The sequence below is a fragment of the Electrona antarctica genome, assembly GCF_951216825.1.
Source record: "Electrona antarctica genome assembly, chromosome: 4".
Taxonomy (NCBI): domain Eukaryota; kingdom Metazoa; phylum Chordata; class Actinopteri; order Myctophiformes; family Myctophidae; genus Electrona; species Electrona antarctica.
Window position 1 is genome coordinate 21,780,385 of NC_136809.1, and position 18,502 is coordinate 21,798,886.

The window sequence follows — 18,502 nt, forward strand, 5'->3', positions numbered from 1 at the left end:
CCTCTCTCTTTGCCCCTGTCAGACGGCCTAAGCATATGCCTGCATAGATACAAAATGTGCGCACGCACGCACGCACACACACACACACACACACACACACACACACACACACACACACACACACACACACACACACACACACACACACTGTACATGCAACAGGGTCAGCAGGGACCATAATACTAGGAACAGAGGTGGAGTGCAGAGTTGCAGACAGAAAGGGTTAAAGAAGAGAAGGGAGAGGAGGTGATTTCTGCTTTCTCCACCACCACCACCACAGCAGCAGCCATGTATCCATGTGTATCCTCTATTCAGGCATTCAGCCACTCAGTCATGTGGACGTGGCCGTCTGAGTGCTCTGTTATGAGGCCACCTGCTTCCTTTTAAATATCTCATCACTTCCCTCACGCAGTCAGCAAAGATGCTCCTCGCATTAGGCTGCGGAGCGGAAAGAGGTGTGGCTGGGTCTGGTCGTGTGTGTGTGTGTGTGTGTGCGCGTCTGTGTGCACACACAGCATGGGCTTCGTGCAGAGGTAGGCAAAGTTAAAAATCATACTAGCACTTAACTCTTTGAGATATTCATGGATTTCTATATAGTTTTTAGACTTCTCTATGGCAGAATGGCGTTTTTGAATGATTTATTGAAAATTCTCTGTTGTGAATGTGTGACAACGAAAGACCTTCAGAGAAAGCTTGGCTTGTCTGCTTCCAGGAAAAAAATGAACTGAGTTGATAAAATGTTTAGTTTTTGTGTTGAAAGCCTTTTAAAAGAGCCTGCATTTACACTGGGTAGTGTTTCTAGGACAACAAAAAAAGTTATGCCCGGTTGAAGTTTTATTTTCTAAATAACTTTTTTTCTGCTGGGCGTACATAGCCATGCAATATCTCATTTTAAAGGGTGAGTTGTCTAGTTCAATTAAAATAAAATAAAAAGTTTCTCACATGTACCACTGTAGATATTTTGCCATCTATAAATAGCATGGTCAGTCATGATCAATCTGACCTATCCAGCTAAAAGTCCCCCTAGCTCTGAAATGGAACATCATATAAACTCAATTCTTTTTTGGGGTAAAATTAGACATTCTAACGCACATTTTGATATATACCATGTTTACATAGTCTTACCAGTACCGTGTCTATTCATGCATGTATCTCAAAAACCTGTTGTGAAGAAACAGTTTTGATAAAAAAACACATCCAAGGACATTGTTTTGATATGACTTTGTGCCCATGATATGTATCAAAATATAGACTTGAATGTATACTGTATTATAACAAAAAAATTGGGTTCTTACCATCTACCGTTACAGAGTAAATCACAGTTGAAACTCGCTTAGTCAAACCATAAACCTCAGAATAGTGAACAAAATAGCCATGACAGGTCTAACTCATTGTAAAAGCTTGTCTTTTATTTTTTATGACTACTAACATAATACAATTATAATAAATATTACAGAAAATAAATAGGCCTACGCCGCCTACATACAAAACAGTTGTCCCCAAACTCCCCAGTGTCCCCAAACCACTGCATTCCAGTTGTTCTTGACGGTGTGTGTGTGTGTAGGCTAAATTAAAAAAAAACAACAACTGAAATGAATGAATGCATCCGGTTCAGTGTCGGAGAAATCCATCGCAGTCTTGACTCTTCGTCTTCATCATCATCATCATCATCCTCCTCCTCCTCCTCATCTGATGCCAGTTCTAAATATATAAAAATAAACATTTAGCTGTAGTCAGCCCGGCCAATAGCCAGTTGGGGGGGGACGGGGGACGTAGGCTATCTGACATCATCGTCATCATCATCATCACACGGAGACACACTAAACAATGTACAATCATGATTGTATACAATATACAATGAATGCAATTATCGTGCAAGCTCAGACGTCAATGAAACGTCATACAGATCTTATATAATACGCTACTGTTAGCTTCACTCCCCGTCCCCCCTCCGATCCTTGTAGCAAGGTCATCATAACGAACCACGCGTTGCTTCAGTAAACGATGCATGTTTGTTCTCCGTCTTTGTAGACAGTAAATAAAAGGAGCGAACATTACTCTAAAGATCAGATCGCCTATAAGGCACGCTACAATATAAAATACTTGTACTGCCATGCGTGCATGCCTGCTACGATACATTTGTACTGCACCAACCGATCGACACCAACCCTCCCTCCAGCCATTAGCCAGCACCAATGCACCGACCAACACCATTAGCCAGCACCTTTGGTGCTGGCTAATGCCTGGGGGCCATCGTGGTGAGTCATTCTGGCGTCATGATCTGACTAGTAGTAGTAATTATCCAAGCATCTATTTGTAGCGATCATCTTATGATTTCTGATCACTATAGAAGGGCATTTTCTACAATAAGATTACCTCAAAACATTCCGGGTTGATCGTCTTCTTCAATGGTTTCCCGGTATAGCTCATCGGACGACGATGGGGAGACAATGAAAAAAGGAGGGAGGGAGCAGCGAGTCTCGCTGTAAGCACTGGACCAGGGCTACTCCGCCTGGAGAAGGCGACTGGGACGCGTATGGATCAATACTACTACCACAAAACTCGCTCAAATAAATAGTACTGCTTTCAACTTTTTCTGCTAGAAAATCGCTCGGGCGAGACGGCAAAACAGGCAAAACAATGAAAACTATGAAACTCCCTCTGCCCCCACTGTTTACAGGGGTTGGGACCAGCTTCCAATGGCAACACGTACACGTGTGTCACATGACACGGGTTTTCTGGGTAATGTAGTTGGAATATAAGCTCAGGAATTTAAACAGCGCTTCGGAGCATATTAATATGTTTAGATTCATCAAAAACTGTGAAGACGCCAATTGGCGTCATTGATCATTTACGGAATTCTGATGAAGACGCCAATTGGCGTCTTTCATCTTCTAAGGGTTAAGGCTAGGATCTACTGCTGTGTGTGTGTGTGTGTGTGTGTGCGTGCACGTGCACACACTTGTAATTTATGAGGACCAAAAGTCCTCATAATGGAAAATCCTGGAAAGCGTGGCCATTTTTGCAGGTCATCACTTTTCAAGAGGCTGTTTCAGGGTTAGTACTTTGGTTTAGTTTTAGGCTTAGGCACTTATACCCTATATACTTAATTGACTGGGTTCTCCCCAGGCAGGGGTGCATACTTCATCCATACTCCTCCTTTTTCCCCTTTACACCAAATCTGTTGGCTGAATATAGCCTATCAGCGTAACTTGTGGGCTCTGGTTAAGGTCAGGGTTAAAAATGAATGTAGTCGGCGGTGATCAGTCAAAGGTCCCAAAGGTGTGTGTAAACCCTCAGGCCCTTGGAGACGGAGTCTCCCATAAGCGCTCATTAAAGCTGCTACCTTTCACTAATGAATAATTCAAATGTGGCAGCAGAATATCACTGCTGTCGTGCAGAAACCTTGTATCTCCACTTTTCATCTCTTTTTCCCCATAAATGAATGCCCCATTTTATACCTCATTGTATGACTGTGTCACATAAAAGTAGAACATTTTAATAAGAAAAACATTAACGTGTTACAGATAATTTCAACCTTGCATCCCTATGTTAGGCATGTGCCTAACATAGGGATGCAAGGTTGAAATTGGCTGTAAGGGCTTTAACCAATGAAAGGTATTACATAATGACTACATGTACATTGGATCCATTGCAACACAGGTTATTTTTCCCTTTACGTAAATGTAACCGTTTTGGACATACAAGTGACAATATATAGGCCCTAGTCACTTGTATATCAATATATAGTAATATACAATATATCGTTTTTTTTGTTTAGTGGTAGAATGATGCAATTTAACATAATTCTCTCTGAAAAATGAATACGTATTGAACGAGTGTTACTCTTGCACACATACTAGAATTCAGGTAAAGCATATCGTATTGTCACTGTCAAGTGGAAACATTATGTCCAAAAAACATTACTTTTCAGGAAATGCATGAAAATAATTTGGACCACAATGGAAAGAAGCCCTCTGGGATTTTCTGTGTTATTGTCGTATATTAGGAGGGTAGGAAGGTAGGAAGTCCGCACACCGTTCTTTAAGCTCCCATCAATTTTATTAAGGGATCAGGAATCAACGTTTCGACCCCTCCGGGTCTTCATCAGGAATTCCTGATTCTAAGATTCATTCTAAGCTACTAACTAAACCAGACCAGAGATGAAATAATGTTAGAAACTACCAGGCAGAGTAGTGAAAAACCAGGCATCAGAGTATCAGATGAAAAAGGCAGGCGGAGAGGTTTGACCACATTATCCTTTTAGCATTCATTTAGTAATTGTACTTTCTGTACTGCTTGCAATTTGTCAATCAAGTGTTCAATCAATCAATCAAATATGTATCCAATATAGTTGTTACTTTATCATAATACTTTTCATTGGATCAATATTTATAAAGACCACAGACACACTTAACCACTTTAACTTTTAGAGAAATATGCAAAGATAGCAGATCTACAAGTAGCTATTTTTGCTACTTTATTGTGATGCTGTACAGTAGGGCATTAATTTATGGAAAAAGAGTCGAAATATGGAGACATACATTTTCTGCCCGACAGGCATGGTATGTTCAAAGGCGTATGCATGACTGTGCGTATTACTATGACCATAAGTATGTGCAATGCACCTGTAAGGACCAAAAATGCAACATGTCAGTCAAAAACAGCATTTCTGTCCAATTAATTTGTTGCCTGAATATTTGTGTGGGAGGGAAAGCAAGCCGTCATGGTGAGTCTCATGGTAATGTGTGAGATTACACTATGCTAATGTGATAATTACAGATGCTGTTTGGCATTCATCAGCCTCTTTTTGGCAATGTTTTTGTATTTACTGCGAGGATTACCACACCGTAGAGCCATTTCTTTTTTCCTTTTGAAGAAACAATATTGTATACTGTAGTCTGAGGAGAGTGGGCTCATATGTGTTGCTTTCTTTGTTACTGTGTGAGTGTTTTCTTCATTATAGAGAGTGAGGAGAGGATGTTTTGTAGGATATATTCTTGCCACTGATCCCATCAACACATTATTGACACTTCACTTGAGGACACATACAGACGCACAAAATCTTTTTCAATAAATGAGATATGCGTACACACACTCTTGCACATTCAGGCATAACCCACCATTAATTTAGCCCATTAAGACCTGTTTTCTGAAAAAATGATGTTGCTACATGTACTGTATATTAGTGGTAGTCAAACCAAACATTTTCATTTCAAGAACCCCCACAATTTTATATATTTGGCCGCCCTGACCTGCATCTCAAAATATTGTGTTCCAGGGACCCCCAGAAAGACTTGAGTTAAAAATGTTCGCTTTAAAGTAACATAAAAGATTTGCACAAATTGCCATGATTTTTCTAAAATAGCATATCTACAAGCTCATGGCAGGAAGTGATGCACTATGTATGTACAGTATATCTGCTATCTTTGAATAGTCAAAGTATAAAATAATGCTTATTTAGCGCAAATCTAAAATGACACGGATGCTTTCCCGGTTTTGATGGCTTAGACTATACTTTGAGGCGCTGTAAAATTAATAACATGAATTATTCATGTGTGTGTCTAACTCCTCACAGTACAGTACATACTTAACCCATTTTGGGCGGGAACCCCTTTTGGTGTTAGCATTATGTTATGCTTTAGCTATTGAAAAATAGCAGATCTACAAGCTCATAGCGCGCCACCGAGTGGCGCGCTACGAGCTTGTAGGTCTGCTATTTTTGAAAAATCGAAGAACGACTGACATAGAAACAGCTTTTTCAGAAAACTGTCAGGATGTAGAAGACATTTTTAGAATCTGATCTCGGGTCAAAATGGGTTAATGTTTCACACTGAGATCTGAGCTTCAGTTGGTTCTCTTCTATCTGTGGAGAACCCAGGCTGCTCATTATAGAACCAACTAATGAGATATTGAAATACCACAGAGCGGTATGGGGTGTACAGTAGCTACAGGAATACGGTGGTATTATGTAAACCTTTACTTCTTCTTTATAAGCTTTGTGCTAATTAGTTGTTGTTTTGTCTTCCTCCTTTTTTCTTTCCAAAACTTAAGCAGGATATAATGCATTGAAGAATGTTTGAGATTGATTATAATATACATGCACTATGTATACATACGTACGCCCACATTACTGTCAAAGATATGTTGAACTTCAATAGCTTGTGAAGAGAGGAAGGCTACCAGGTAAAGCTGGACCATCACCTTGTTTGTTTCATATTTAGGGAATTTGGTTTGAGCCTGCTTTCTAATGTAGCCCAATTTCTATACTGATTTCCGGCCTATCTTAGCCCCTCTAACTACCAGTGTGAGGTTGTTAGAGGTAATGGTGGTCCCAGTGAGGTTGTTAGAGGTAATGGTGGTCCCAGTGAGGTTGTTAGAGGTAATGGTGGTCCCAGTGAGGTTGTTAGAGGTAATGGTGGTCCCAGTGAGGTTGTTGGAGGGTAATGGTGGTCCCAGTGAGGTTGTTAGAGGTAATGGTGGTCCCAGTGAGGTTGTTGGAGGTAATGGTGGTCCCAGTGAGGTTGTTGGAGGTAATGGTGGTCCCAGTGAGGTTGTTAGAGGTAATGGTGGTCCCAGTGAGGTTGTTAGAGGTAATGGTGGTCCCAGTGAGGTTGTTAGAGGTAATGGTGGTCCCAGTGAGGTTGTTAGAGGTAATGGTGGTCCCAGTGGAAAGCTCTTTCGATCCCTTGCCTAATTTAACAATCAATGCTGTTGTTACTGTAGTGTTTCAGCTGGTAAAGCAGTATGACAGTTTGTTGAAAAATTAATTTTCTTCTCATTTTTCTCTATATCCCTCAATTGTGAATACAGTTGCAACTGATGATGCATAAACAGTGAAACGGTGTGTATGTATTCTTATGACATGCATCAGACAAGTCAATGAGCTAAAGTTCACGGCAGGGCTGTGTTATGTTATATTCATGACTTGTTTCTATAGCTAATATTCACGTTCCCATGATGAAGTTATGGAGATCTGAATTTCTTGCATAAAAAGAGCTATTCTCCAGGGACTATTTTGGTGAAGACATTTCAAATTAATCCATGCCACGCCACAATGCTGACAGAAATAAAGATTATAAAGGATTACCTATCTCAAGTAAGTAAGTAATTAATTCTCTGCACATTGATTTGCATACTATACTGAAATGAATGTAAATCTATGGCTTCTTGGAACGTCAAGAAAACAGCCTGTCTTCTACACAGTGAGCTACTGTAAACATGCAAAAACATGTCGTCCTTGTAGTATACTATAAATTTATAGGTGAAAATGTTATATTCTACTTGAATCATGGACTGTTCAGCTCAAATACATTATATTCATTGTAGTGACTGTACTTAAATGGCTGTCTCTGACCCCTGAACTCATATCCATAATAAAAGGAAGTCGTATCTGATGTACAGTGAACATCCATCAACCCGTCTGCTTTTTCTTTTCTTCTATCCCTGTCATTTGCCCAAACTCCATTCTTTCCAAGTCGTCATTTTACTGGACTTAAAGACCCTATTCCCCGGCTGTGTGTCAACCTTTGGTCAGATGTCGGTGTGCTCATTAGTTGATGTCAAAGTTCCTCCATTTATCACTTGGCTCGGTTGCACACATTTACCCAAAGTCATTTGCCTAAACATTTTTAGTGGCCCCATCATCCTTTCTCCGGCTTACTGCGTGTTAATTCATCCAATTCAGGATGAAGACAATTTGTGTAAATGAAACCAGTAAACATTATTGAAAGTTGAATGCCAGTTGCATTGTGGCAGCGAGCGACTCGAATCACTGACGTGTTAATGTCTTGGAAGTCAGCATTTTTACCACCTCCGTGAGGCCCTCGCACACACTTTGTGGCCATGAAGTTAATCGGATGCTTAATGTGATGTCTGCTGTGTCCGTTTAGGTGGCGGCCATCAACCCCAGCCACCCGCTCGCCCAGATGCCCCTGCCCCCCTCCATGAAGAACTGTATCCAGCTGGCTGCCTGTGAAGCCAGCGAGCTGCTGCCCATGAACCCTGACCTCCCAGCTGACCTCTTCACCTCCTGTCTCACTACACCCATCAAAATCGCCCTGCGATGGTAAAGCTCTCCTCCTTTCTCCCCTCTTTCTGTTCCTTTTCAAGCCTGCTTCGTGACAGCAGAGTATTTTGATATGTGTGGGCGATTTCATACAGTGTTAGTAGCACTGTTTTTGGAATTCTTAGTAATGCATTTCACAAGTGGATAGTCGTTGACATTCAGTTCAGCTCTCTCGATTAAGCAAACCAAAACAGAATTATTTTCTGTCCATTAGCCAAGGACAGGTTATGTTGTGAACTCTGGACTATTCATCCCTTTTGAATTTTCTTGATTAAAAATATACCCAAGGTTGGCACTTGGTAAATGCAGTGTAGCGGCGTAGCGCACAGGATTATATTAGACAATTGACACTGGGTGAAAAAATGGGTTTTCGAAAATTGTGGGATAAAATAAAAGACTTAGAAATGTTCTAATCACATAAAGACACATAATGCAGGGGTTGACACTAACGATTGCCCGGGGCAAGTAAAACAAATGGTCGGGCAGGTGAAGGTTGCTTACCGGCTTGCCCGACCGGGCAAGTGTGCATTTTGAGTGGGGATACAACCGTCTTTACTTCGCTATAATAACACAAGATATCTGTCTTGAACATGATCAGAGCGCAGCGTGTCTCACCCTCTCTTTATCAGTCTCTCGTCTCTCCCAACACACCCACACACACACACACACACACACGCACACACACACACACACACAGAGAGCGTCAAGTGGCTCAAGCGTCATGTGCTCTGCGAAAACAGCTGATCTGCGAGCTCATCACCAGGTTGCAAAATGAGACCTTCGTGTCAACCCCCGTCACATAAATCATTGCATTTTAGACCTTTAGTGGAATCATACTGTATTACTGTACCTGTATATATTTGTCACACCATTTCGGCACAGCTTATATAGTTCTGCCTCTCACAAAACACAATGTACAGTATCACTTGTAGAGATTAATTACTGTACAATTACTGTATTACAGTAGAAGTACTGTCTTCAGATCCAAGGAAAAATACATCTAAAAACAGCCACACCTCTGATACAGTAATATTATGTAAAGATATGCAGGAAATTTGGGAAACATAGTAGGCTTGTACTGTAGTCTAATCTATGCATCATTGAGAGGACTGTTACGATGTAGCTGAGCTATACGGAGAGAAGAGATGTTTTTGCGTCAGCCAATCAATTGTGCAGTACCCGCTGAGCAGCTAGGGCTTGCGCACGGTGCAAGGTGATTGCATCAACTCCATTCTCTAACATAACACGCATGCACACGTGTGTCTTCATGCACGCCCGCACGCACAGATAAGGGCCAGTCTTTGTGTTTATGGAAGCGAATTTAACCAGTATGACAGGAAAAGGCTTTTAATAGTTGAAAATATATGTACAGTATGTATCTCAGATTCTCAGTATCCACATCGGAATCGCATGGCTCCAATGTCAATAGTGGTGGTACTTCTGTGGCCTACTGAACAAGAAATGTGTTCACAGTCACACCGCCAAATGTACAGAGCTGAAGTGTGTAAAAGTAGAGTGAGCTTAGAACATTCTCAAAGGTAACGAACCAACCAGATTGTTGACACCAGTCTCATGCTTCCACTGTCGCCGCTGCCTGTTCCCTTCATCTCTTTCCCCCATTTAAGGAGCATGTCAGCAAGAGAATCCTCGTTTGGTCGATGCACATGTCAGCCAGTGACTGCCTCATCGTACATGCACCGCACAACGCGCTCACTATGCATCATCAGCATTTTCTAAGCTCTACGTGGTGCCCCTGGCTCATTACCTACCGTGCATTCTAACATTTTGTGAATTCCCTGTGCACTGATTCATGGCCATAGCAATGTTTTCACCAAGTCTTCAGCTCAACTTCAATCAATTGTTCCTGCTCACAGAATGGTGAGCCTCCCAATCTGTGAGAGTGAAGGACATTATGCCTCTAGGCCATACCTTCAAAGCCAGTAGGAATGTCACCGCTGCCTTAAACGATTTCCATTTCTTTCCTCATCTCAAACTCCAGCTCTATTTATGACCTTCGGTTTAATGAGGCTGTTGTATTATGCTATTAATATTGTATATGAGTATGATGTCACAAATATGCCCTTTGGAGACCAAAATCCAGTGGAGTAACAATGATTACATTTTCCAGTTTCCACTAAGTGAATATAGAGGATATACTGTAGAATGCAGATGCACACAGGCCTCCTGGGTGTGTTGTTACTTTTATCATTTGCAAAAAATAAATAAATGGAGAGCTGTTTCATATTAACAATCACACATTTACTGCTATTGTTGCTAGCTAACAATCCATAGTGTCTCAATGTATTGATGGCTCATAGATTTGTTCTTTTTGCACATGTGACAACCTCTTCCTATGGCGCTTGAATGGGCTGCTCCAGTCTCCACAGATGGACACAGAAACACTGTCTTAGACCAGTCTTAGACCATGTAATAGTTTTTGTCATCTGAAAAGTTTCAGTTTTAATCTAGTTTTATCGAGTAAATATCATAAGGGAGACTAAATCTACAGTTTTTGTAGACTAAAAAATATTTGTGCGCGTGCCCACTGGCCTAGTGGTCCAGGCACATGCCACATATAGGCTCTGGCCTGACAGTGCGTTGCGTGTTTGAGTCCCGTTCATGACAACCTTTTCTGCATGTCTCTCCCCTTCTCTCTCTCTCTCTCTCTGTCCTGTCAGTCTTCACTCGAAACTATCAATAAAGGCAGAAAAGCCAAAAGCAAATCTTAAAAAAATTAAATAAAAAATATTTTGGCAGGCCTTGATGGCAATGGCATACAGTATATCGCATCGTTTCATGTTGAAGATCTTGTAGATCTGCTATTTAAAAAAAACCCTAATTGACAATATTTTGTCTTTAGTTTGAGCCATCATGTCTTTTATATCATTTTCATCTGTGAAAAAAGGTAATCGACGAACATTTTTCGTCAGTTTTAGTCCACGAAATTGACACTGTCATAGACATTATAACCCATACAGAGAATAGAGAGCACTTTATCTACTGTCACAAACATAAACAAATCACGTTCAAATGTAACACAGTAGCAGTGTTATTTGGATCAGTAATATGAAATATTGTCCTGATGTAATGAATCCTGTGAAAAACTTTACATAATAGTAAGACGCATACAAGTTGAAGTTCTCCCTCCCATTCTGTGTGTAATCTTGAGATATGACTATCTCTCGTATTATATTCCCCTCTCAAAGAATCCATTGTCGGGGGCTCACTCTGTCCTGTGGGATAGAACCAGAAAGCAGAGATACAGATAAAGGAGTTGTATACCACTGGGAGGTGGTAATAACACGCCGTACTGCAGAAAACTTTCCGTACCTGCCAAACTTTGCCTTGTGTCTAAATCAGTCTAGTGATAACAGTTGATTTTTGCTTGCTTGATTTTATCATACAAATACCTCACTACCTGTACCACACAATTAACGCTGAGGAAGGCCCACTATGTCGAAACGCTGTCTGTCAGTCAGAGGTAAATAAATCATGTATTGAGTGCTAGCATTTTCTGATCTAAATCAGACTAGCCTGAGAGGCGAGCCCTGTGCTTTTCTGGGCATTGAGGGGCGGTTCAAACTAGCGCTGGAAACCAACGCCGACTTCCTATTGGTTCACCAACCTATGTTCCTGCCCCCCCCCGCTCCCCGCGGTAATGTTTTGGAGGTCCACCACACAGCGGAGAACACTGACGTCTCCACATTTGGAGAGACGCCCCGCTGCACCTTTATTGGTTAGCGAAATACAAGGTTCACTCCCACTCCTATACCGCTTTTCCTGCTGGGCTCGCCCAGGATTATTTCCCTTTGAAAACAAAACACCTATGGTCCCAGAGGCTAAAATCAGTCCAGCTTCAAGCTGACCTTGCACCATTGCATCCTTCAACCTGTGATGCCTCTATCCATCTCTCATTCTCCACTTTCCTTCCATCTCTGGTCCTGTTACATTATGTATCTACCAATCCTTGTGCTGAATAAGGAATGTCTTATTCTAAACAGAACATGCAGTCCCAAAAGTGAGAGAAAACTGGACATAGTGAGGTCAACGGGGTCTTTCTGACATGTGATGTATTTTTTAATCTGAGGACGGCTGTTGCTGAAACCCATAAGCGTTCTCAATTAAAAATAAATAAATAGAAATTGCATCTGAGCTACTCTTGCATTTATTATTTTGGTGTGCCGCTTTTTCCACTGCGTTAACCAAGGGCAGTATCCAGAGGAAATACCTGCTTTTCTTTCTTTACATGTGATGGCTTTCCTTGGCCTTGAAACCTTAAATGAAATCCAATGCAGGAGGTTTACATAAGGGAGGGAGGGGGTAAAGAGAGTGTGGCGGGCAAAAGAAGGTGCATGCACGGTTTCTGTGGTTCAGCCGAGCAGAAAATCATTACTGATGGAGCACCCGCTTCAGGGGATTTCCCCAACGCTGTGCTAGACAGGGGATGCTTAGGGGTGGGTGTGGAAATGGAGGCGATGGGGAATGTATACAGAGAGGGGGGGGGGAGAGAGAGAAATGAAGGATAAAGAAATCAAAGCCCAGAATGCTTATTAGATTGCCAAATGGGGCCTTTGGTGAAGAATGGAATAATGGAGGAGGAGAACATATCATCACCATTAGTGGAGATTTGTGCATGTACTGTACCCTCCTCTATTTCGTTCTGGGAACTGGCAGACGGCTGTGTCTTGGTTCTGGGCAGGGCTAAGACTTGGCAAGTGGTTGCTTCTGTCAATCATTATTGAACCACTACTGTCCGCTCTTCCGATGCCCATCCTGCTGTTTAGGTACTTCACTGTATATTATGTACAGCACGTGTGACAGTATCTTCATGTCATTGACTGGTTCATCCCAATCTCTGAATGTGAGCAAGTGCATGTGCGTATACTGTATGTGAGTACATTTGTTTTCCTCTGTATTGTTTGTTCTGTACTGTGTATGTGTGCAGTCCTCATTCTTGACATTTTAATTGTCTAGGTGAGTGACCTTAAACTTCCCTATTTAACTAGACAGCTAGCATCGCCTTGAAAATGTGGTACTGTACTTGTGTATTCATACAGTACAGACACATTCATAATGAACTAAGTATCCGTGAGAGCCCACATAATAAAATCACATATCCTTTTTGTCTTTTGTGCCCCTGCATACACGGTACACGGACACGAATTTAATGCACCTCATTAAATTCAAGAACAAGCCCAGCTCATCCTCTACCCTCATGTCTTGTACCTGCACTTGGTTGAAAGAAGAGAATCAACACATTGTTCCCTTGTTCCAGAATATCTACTTAATGAATGAAATGCAAATTAATCCTGCCATACAGTACCTGTCGTACCTCACTTTTCCTATCCGTCATGTGGGGTGAACTACAGAGGGAGGGCATTACGCAACATCTCTCCCACGTCTTTAGTGTCTTGAGTTGAGGAATGAGGATTAGGTAAGGAAAAAAGAAGGGTTTACCTCAGGATACTTATGTTGAATGGTTGAATGCGCTAATGATATACAGTGTTTCGATTAAAGGTGACTCTTAAAGTAGAAAGTATCTCGGTTTAATAGTTCATGTGTAACAGTATTCTTATTTTCTTCAGCTTAGTTTTTTCATCAGTGCCCTATTTTATACTTACTCATACAGTATGACAGTGTCATATGCCGCGATGTGGCGTGAGCTTGTAGATGGGTATTTTCGAAAGATTTTGGAAAATCTTTTTGGGAGAACATTTTTGCAAGTTCTCACCTCTAATGACATGCCCAAAATAGGGATAAGTCTGTGTTTCGCTCTTGAGAGTTTTATAAAAAATGTAACCAATGCAAAGTAGTACCAAGAGCATGTGATGAAATAATGTTGCAAGATGTTCTGCAAGTCTTTTTTTAACACTTTCTTTGCCATGGAAAATAAATGCATTTGAAGAATAAAAAGGGAGACTAAAGGAGCTGAGACTGAATAGTTAAATACTGACAAGGATAATGTTTAGGTGAGCATCAGATCAACAGCCAATGTCCATTTAGGAGGAAGATATTAGTTGAAATGATAAAGAGTGCACCCCAGTGGTAGCGATGCCTGGGGGCATTTACTGTGTTGAGGATGTTCAACACTTTTGAATGCAGAGATTTTCTAATATAATCTGTGTCTACCATTACCGTATATGTATTATTCCCCTACCAAAATGCTGCTCTCCTCCCTCTGTTCACAAATCCGAAAGGTGCCTCAATCTGGGCCGGGGCACATTTCAGTTTACTCTGCATACAATAACTTAATCCTCCTATTATTACCCTTCATCTCTGACCTTGCCTTTCCCTTTCTTGAATCCACATCAAACGTCTTGTGAGCTTTTAAAAACAATCATCACTCTCCCTGTTTCAATAACTATCTGTCTTTCTCCCCTCTGTATCTCTATCGCTTGTGTCCTCGCCTCTGCCGTATTTCTCTGGTTCCCTCAGCATCTCCCCATCTCATTCTCTACCTTGCTCCATGGAATCGATCTGTCCCTGCGTAGGGGTCGAGTGGGAACTCACTCTAGCTGAGGCAGTCTCCTCCCGCACTGCTCTTTGTTCTGTTCGTCACTGTCTGTCACTTAAGTCTAAACTTGTAATTTATAATAAATATCGTTTATGTCTAGGGCTGTGTCTTGCAGAAACCACTGATAGAAATGGAAGAAAAAAAGTTTTGTTGTTACAGTATTTGCTAACAGGTTGCACGTGACGATAACCTTCCAATTCCTCGATTCCAGGTCGCCTCTGAAACCAGAGTTTTCAAAAATGTTGATGAAATTTAATCATAAACATTTACCTTTAACCTAATTGATAATGGGAATCATAGATAGGAAATGAGTTGCAACTGGGTTGAGGGAGATGTTCCCAAGGTGCATCACATGGTGTTTTACGAGATGTGACACTATCACTATAGTGATTGTGTAGATTTTCAGAACAACCTGTGCACATAGTGAACGCTCTGTGTCCCTGTCTCTGTCTGATAATGTACTGTTCCTCAATAGAACATTATGTTATTTTGGGTGCCATATGAAATGTCAATACAAACAGGCAGGGACTTTCTATACTTACCTTGTAATACCATATGGTAGTGCTGAAGTTGTTTTATATCCATTAACCAGAGTGTCCAACATTTCCAAAACTCATCTGTGACTTTAACTATTTTCAAAGTGATTAAAAAAAACCCTAGTAGTTACTTGTCCAGATGTCTGTTATAGCAGACATCTGGACCAGACAAATTACTGACCACAGGTAACATTTACCAGCATATGGCTGGTAGTTAGTGTTAATTTAATAATTTCCCACCATGTCCATTTCTGGGCTTACTGAAGGCCTGTTGGCTTATCTCAAAGGGCAGGTGGACTGAATTTATGAATGTTTGGAGTTGGGAAGGTAATTCCTTGTTCACCTCACCAGTGCTTATACAGTATATATATTGTTATACTTTTATATATGTATATTATAGACAACACACAAACAGAAACCTGCTTACAAAACCATACAGCATGCCTTTCTCCAGTTGTGGAAAGTAACTAAGGATTTACTCAAGTATTGTTCTTAAGTACAATTTTGAGATGGTTTCACTTTACTGGAGGGAGTATTTTCAAATTTCGATACTTCTCAGGGTATTATTATTGTACCTAATATTTTTACTCCACTACAATGTTACTTTGTAAAACATACATTAACCACTTCCTATATATTCTTTGGCTATTTGAAAATTGCCGATCTACAAGCTCACAATGCGTGTTGTGAGCTTGTAGATCTGCTATTTTCTAAAGGTTTATACATCTGAAAACCTGTGAAATGGGACATTGTGCAAAATTTGTACTTTAGCTTTTAGTACTTAAGTATATTTTGATGCCAATACTTTTGTACTTTTACTCAAATACATTTTGAATACCGGACCTTTACTTGTAACTTCAATAATACATGTGAGTACTTCTCCCACCACTGCTTGTCTCCACCCTGCCGTGACTTACAGCTGGTTCAGAGTTAACAATGCACAGTCAGTAAACAATAACATTGCAACACACATGTAAGAAATATGACGACTGATTCTTTATGACCCGGCCCTCTTTGCTTCCCATTCATTGGCAGTCTAAATGCATTCGTCCTCAGTTCAGGCTTGGAATAGTTCCGAGCCTGAACTGAAGACGAATGCATTAAGACTGCCAATGAATGGTAGATATGTATGAGTTATGCTTAGCATCCTAGACTTTCAAATGTTGTCTTTTTCCAGTTAATTTTGTTCCCTTCACAAATGGTTTTATTATAGGCACTGGCTGGGCAGTGTGTTTGTAATGCTTTTATTAAGGCCTGTCTCTCTCTCTCTCTCTCTCTCTCTCTCTCTCTCTCTCTCTCTCTCTCTCTCTCTCTCTCTCTCCCCCCCCCCCTCTAGGTTTTGTATGCAGAAGAGTGCCAAACTGGTACCAGGTGTGACACTAGACCTCATTGAAAAGTAAGTTCTTCTCTATAGCGCTCTGTACTTGTTTCTCTCTGTTTCCCCATTTTTCTCTTGTTGGAGTGCCCTCTCAGATAGTAATTACTCTCTCTCTCTCTCTCTCTCTCTGTCTCACACCCAGTTCACCCTCTGTTGTTTTCAATCCTCGGGGCATAATGCTCTCCCCTCACACAGCCTGTGTAGCAGTAGAATGTGGCAGATTTAACGCTGTACTTTTCTTCAATAAAGCTCTTATTTCTTCTCTGCCGTACCGACTGCCAACAGAACATCTCTTGCTCTTAGGCACACATAGTCACAGATTGATATTTGTACTCAATATCGATGTCATAAAATAAAGTTTTAGCACTTTCTCAGAACATTTGGAGGCGGCTTTTCCCGTTCTTGTATTGTCTGAAAAGGATTCACATTAAACACGTCTGTTCACACTCGGTATTGCAACTAACATCAGTTGGCATCTGTCATTTTATGTTTCAGCAAGGTCTATGCCCATTATTTTATATTTTTTTGCCCATTATTAACAGTCTAAAGCTGCACTCTCCTGCGTCTCACAGGGAGGCACTTTTGGTATTGGCATGACAGGTTGTGTGCGTGCACACATACACACACACATACACACACACACACACACACACACACCACACACACACACACACACACACACACACATTTTTTATTTGAAAATACAGCAGTGTCCTCCTCAAGAGGATAATTAGTGTTTGGCTGAAGGCTTGTGCCACTTTGAATGTGCTCAGTCTACTGTAGTGTGCGTGTAGCATAGTGACTTTGTCTGTTATTTTACCAGTACAAGGAGGGGCTCATCAAGACCTCAACTGCGTCACCATGGGACCAGTGACGCAAGCAGATCCACATTTCATGTCTTCTCTCTTTGGTCTGCAGCCTCTTATCTCTTGCTACTGTACATTTGCAAGTTCTAGGATTCTGTCCAGAATGTACTTACTGAGTGTGCCCTACTTTGCTTCTATGCACCTTTCTTCAAACATGTTCACTCCTCAAAACAGTTTACTTATTATTTCTACTTATTTTATAAATAAATAAACGTACCGGTATACCCAATATAACGCATTGATTAATGGGTGACTGACGGGTCTCAAGGATCCCAGAGTGTGTTAGCAATGAAATGCCCTTTAACCGTTTCCGTACATAGGACGTCGCCACACGTCCTAGGGGTCCCAATCGACGCGTACATCTGACGTGTGAGGACGTCCTAGTGCATCCTCAATGATACGGGCGAGATAAGAATATTCTGAATTTCTTCCTTTTTTTGATTTGTCAGTTCGCCTTTCAGCTACCGTATGCTGCGCTCTAGGCAATTGTTAGCTTACCATTGACTTCGCCGTTAGCGCGGCGGAAAGAATGACTCGTCTCTCCTAATCCAGGGTGCTCTCCGTGGTGTTGAACGGATCGATATACTGGCGCTTCATTTCTGCTCCTCATCCGTCTCTCCCGCAAAATATGAACGCTTTTTGGATCATATCGTATAAACTAAAGCGATCGCAATGTAAGCTAGCTATGTAAAGTCAATCTTTTTTTAGTGGATTGTTTCCGGGTCATGGGTTTCCGAGTAAAAGCGGCCAGGTCTTTCCGGACCCCAGGGCTCTGATTGTGTTAATGCCCATTTACTGTAAGGAGTTCTGTCTGTGTCCTTTTATGCCCACGTGTAGTAATCACTGATGTCATCAATATGTCGTCATAGTATTGAGTTGACGTCATAGACTGGACTCAAAGTACTATTATAATGGGTACTATACTAAATACTTGGGTATTGCATAACTGTATGGGCATGCGTTACCGATGTTCATTTCTTCTCAGTTCTAAGTAGTTAGTGGTTTATTTTAGTGGTTTGTCTTCTCTTCCAACCTGTGGAATATAAGCTGCAGCTCAAATGCAGTCTGACAGTGTTCCTGATCATAGTCTGAAAGTTACCGTGTCGGTTGAAGAGATGGGGCACAGATACATTTGAACTA

At 41.2% G+C, this 18,502-nt stretch overlaps 1 protein-coding gene across 3 annotated transcripts in view; it reads left to right on the plus strand.

Annotated features, from left to right (window-relative positions):
• rptor (regulatory associated protein of MTOR, complex 1) overlaps nucleotides 1-18,502 on the plus strand; it is a 176,272-nt gene that overhangs the window by 64,703 nt on the left and 93,067 nt on the right. For all 3 annotated transcript variants that reach the window (XM_079500161.1, XM_079500162.1, XM_079500163.1), the window contains exons 7-8: nucleotides 7,893-8,068; nucleotides 16,455-16,514. In XM_079500161.1, the coding sequence (XP_079356287.1) occupies nucleotides 7,893-8,068; nucleotides 16,455-16,514 (236 nt within the window). The remainder of the gene's footprint in view (nucleotides 1-7,892; nucleotides 8,069-16,454; nucleotides 16,515-18,502) is intronic.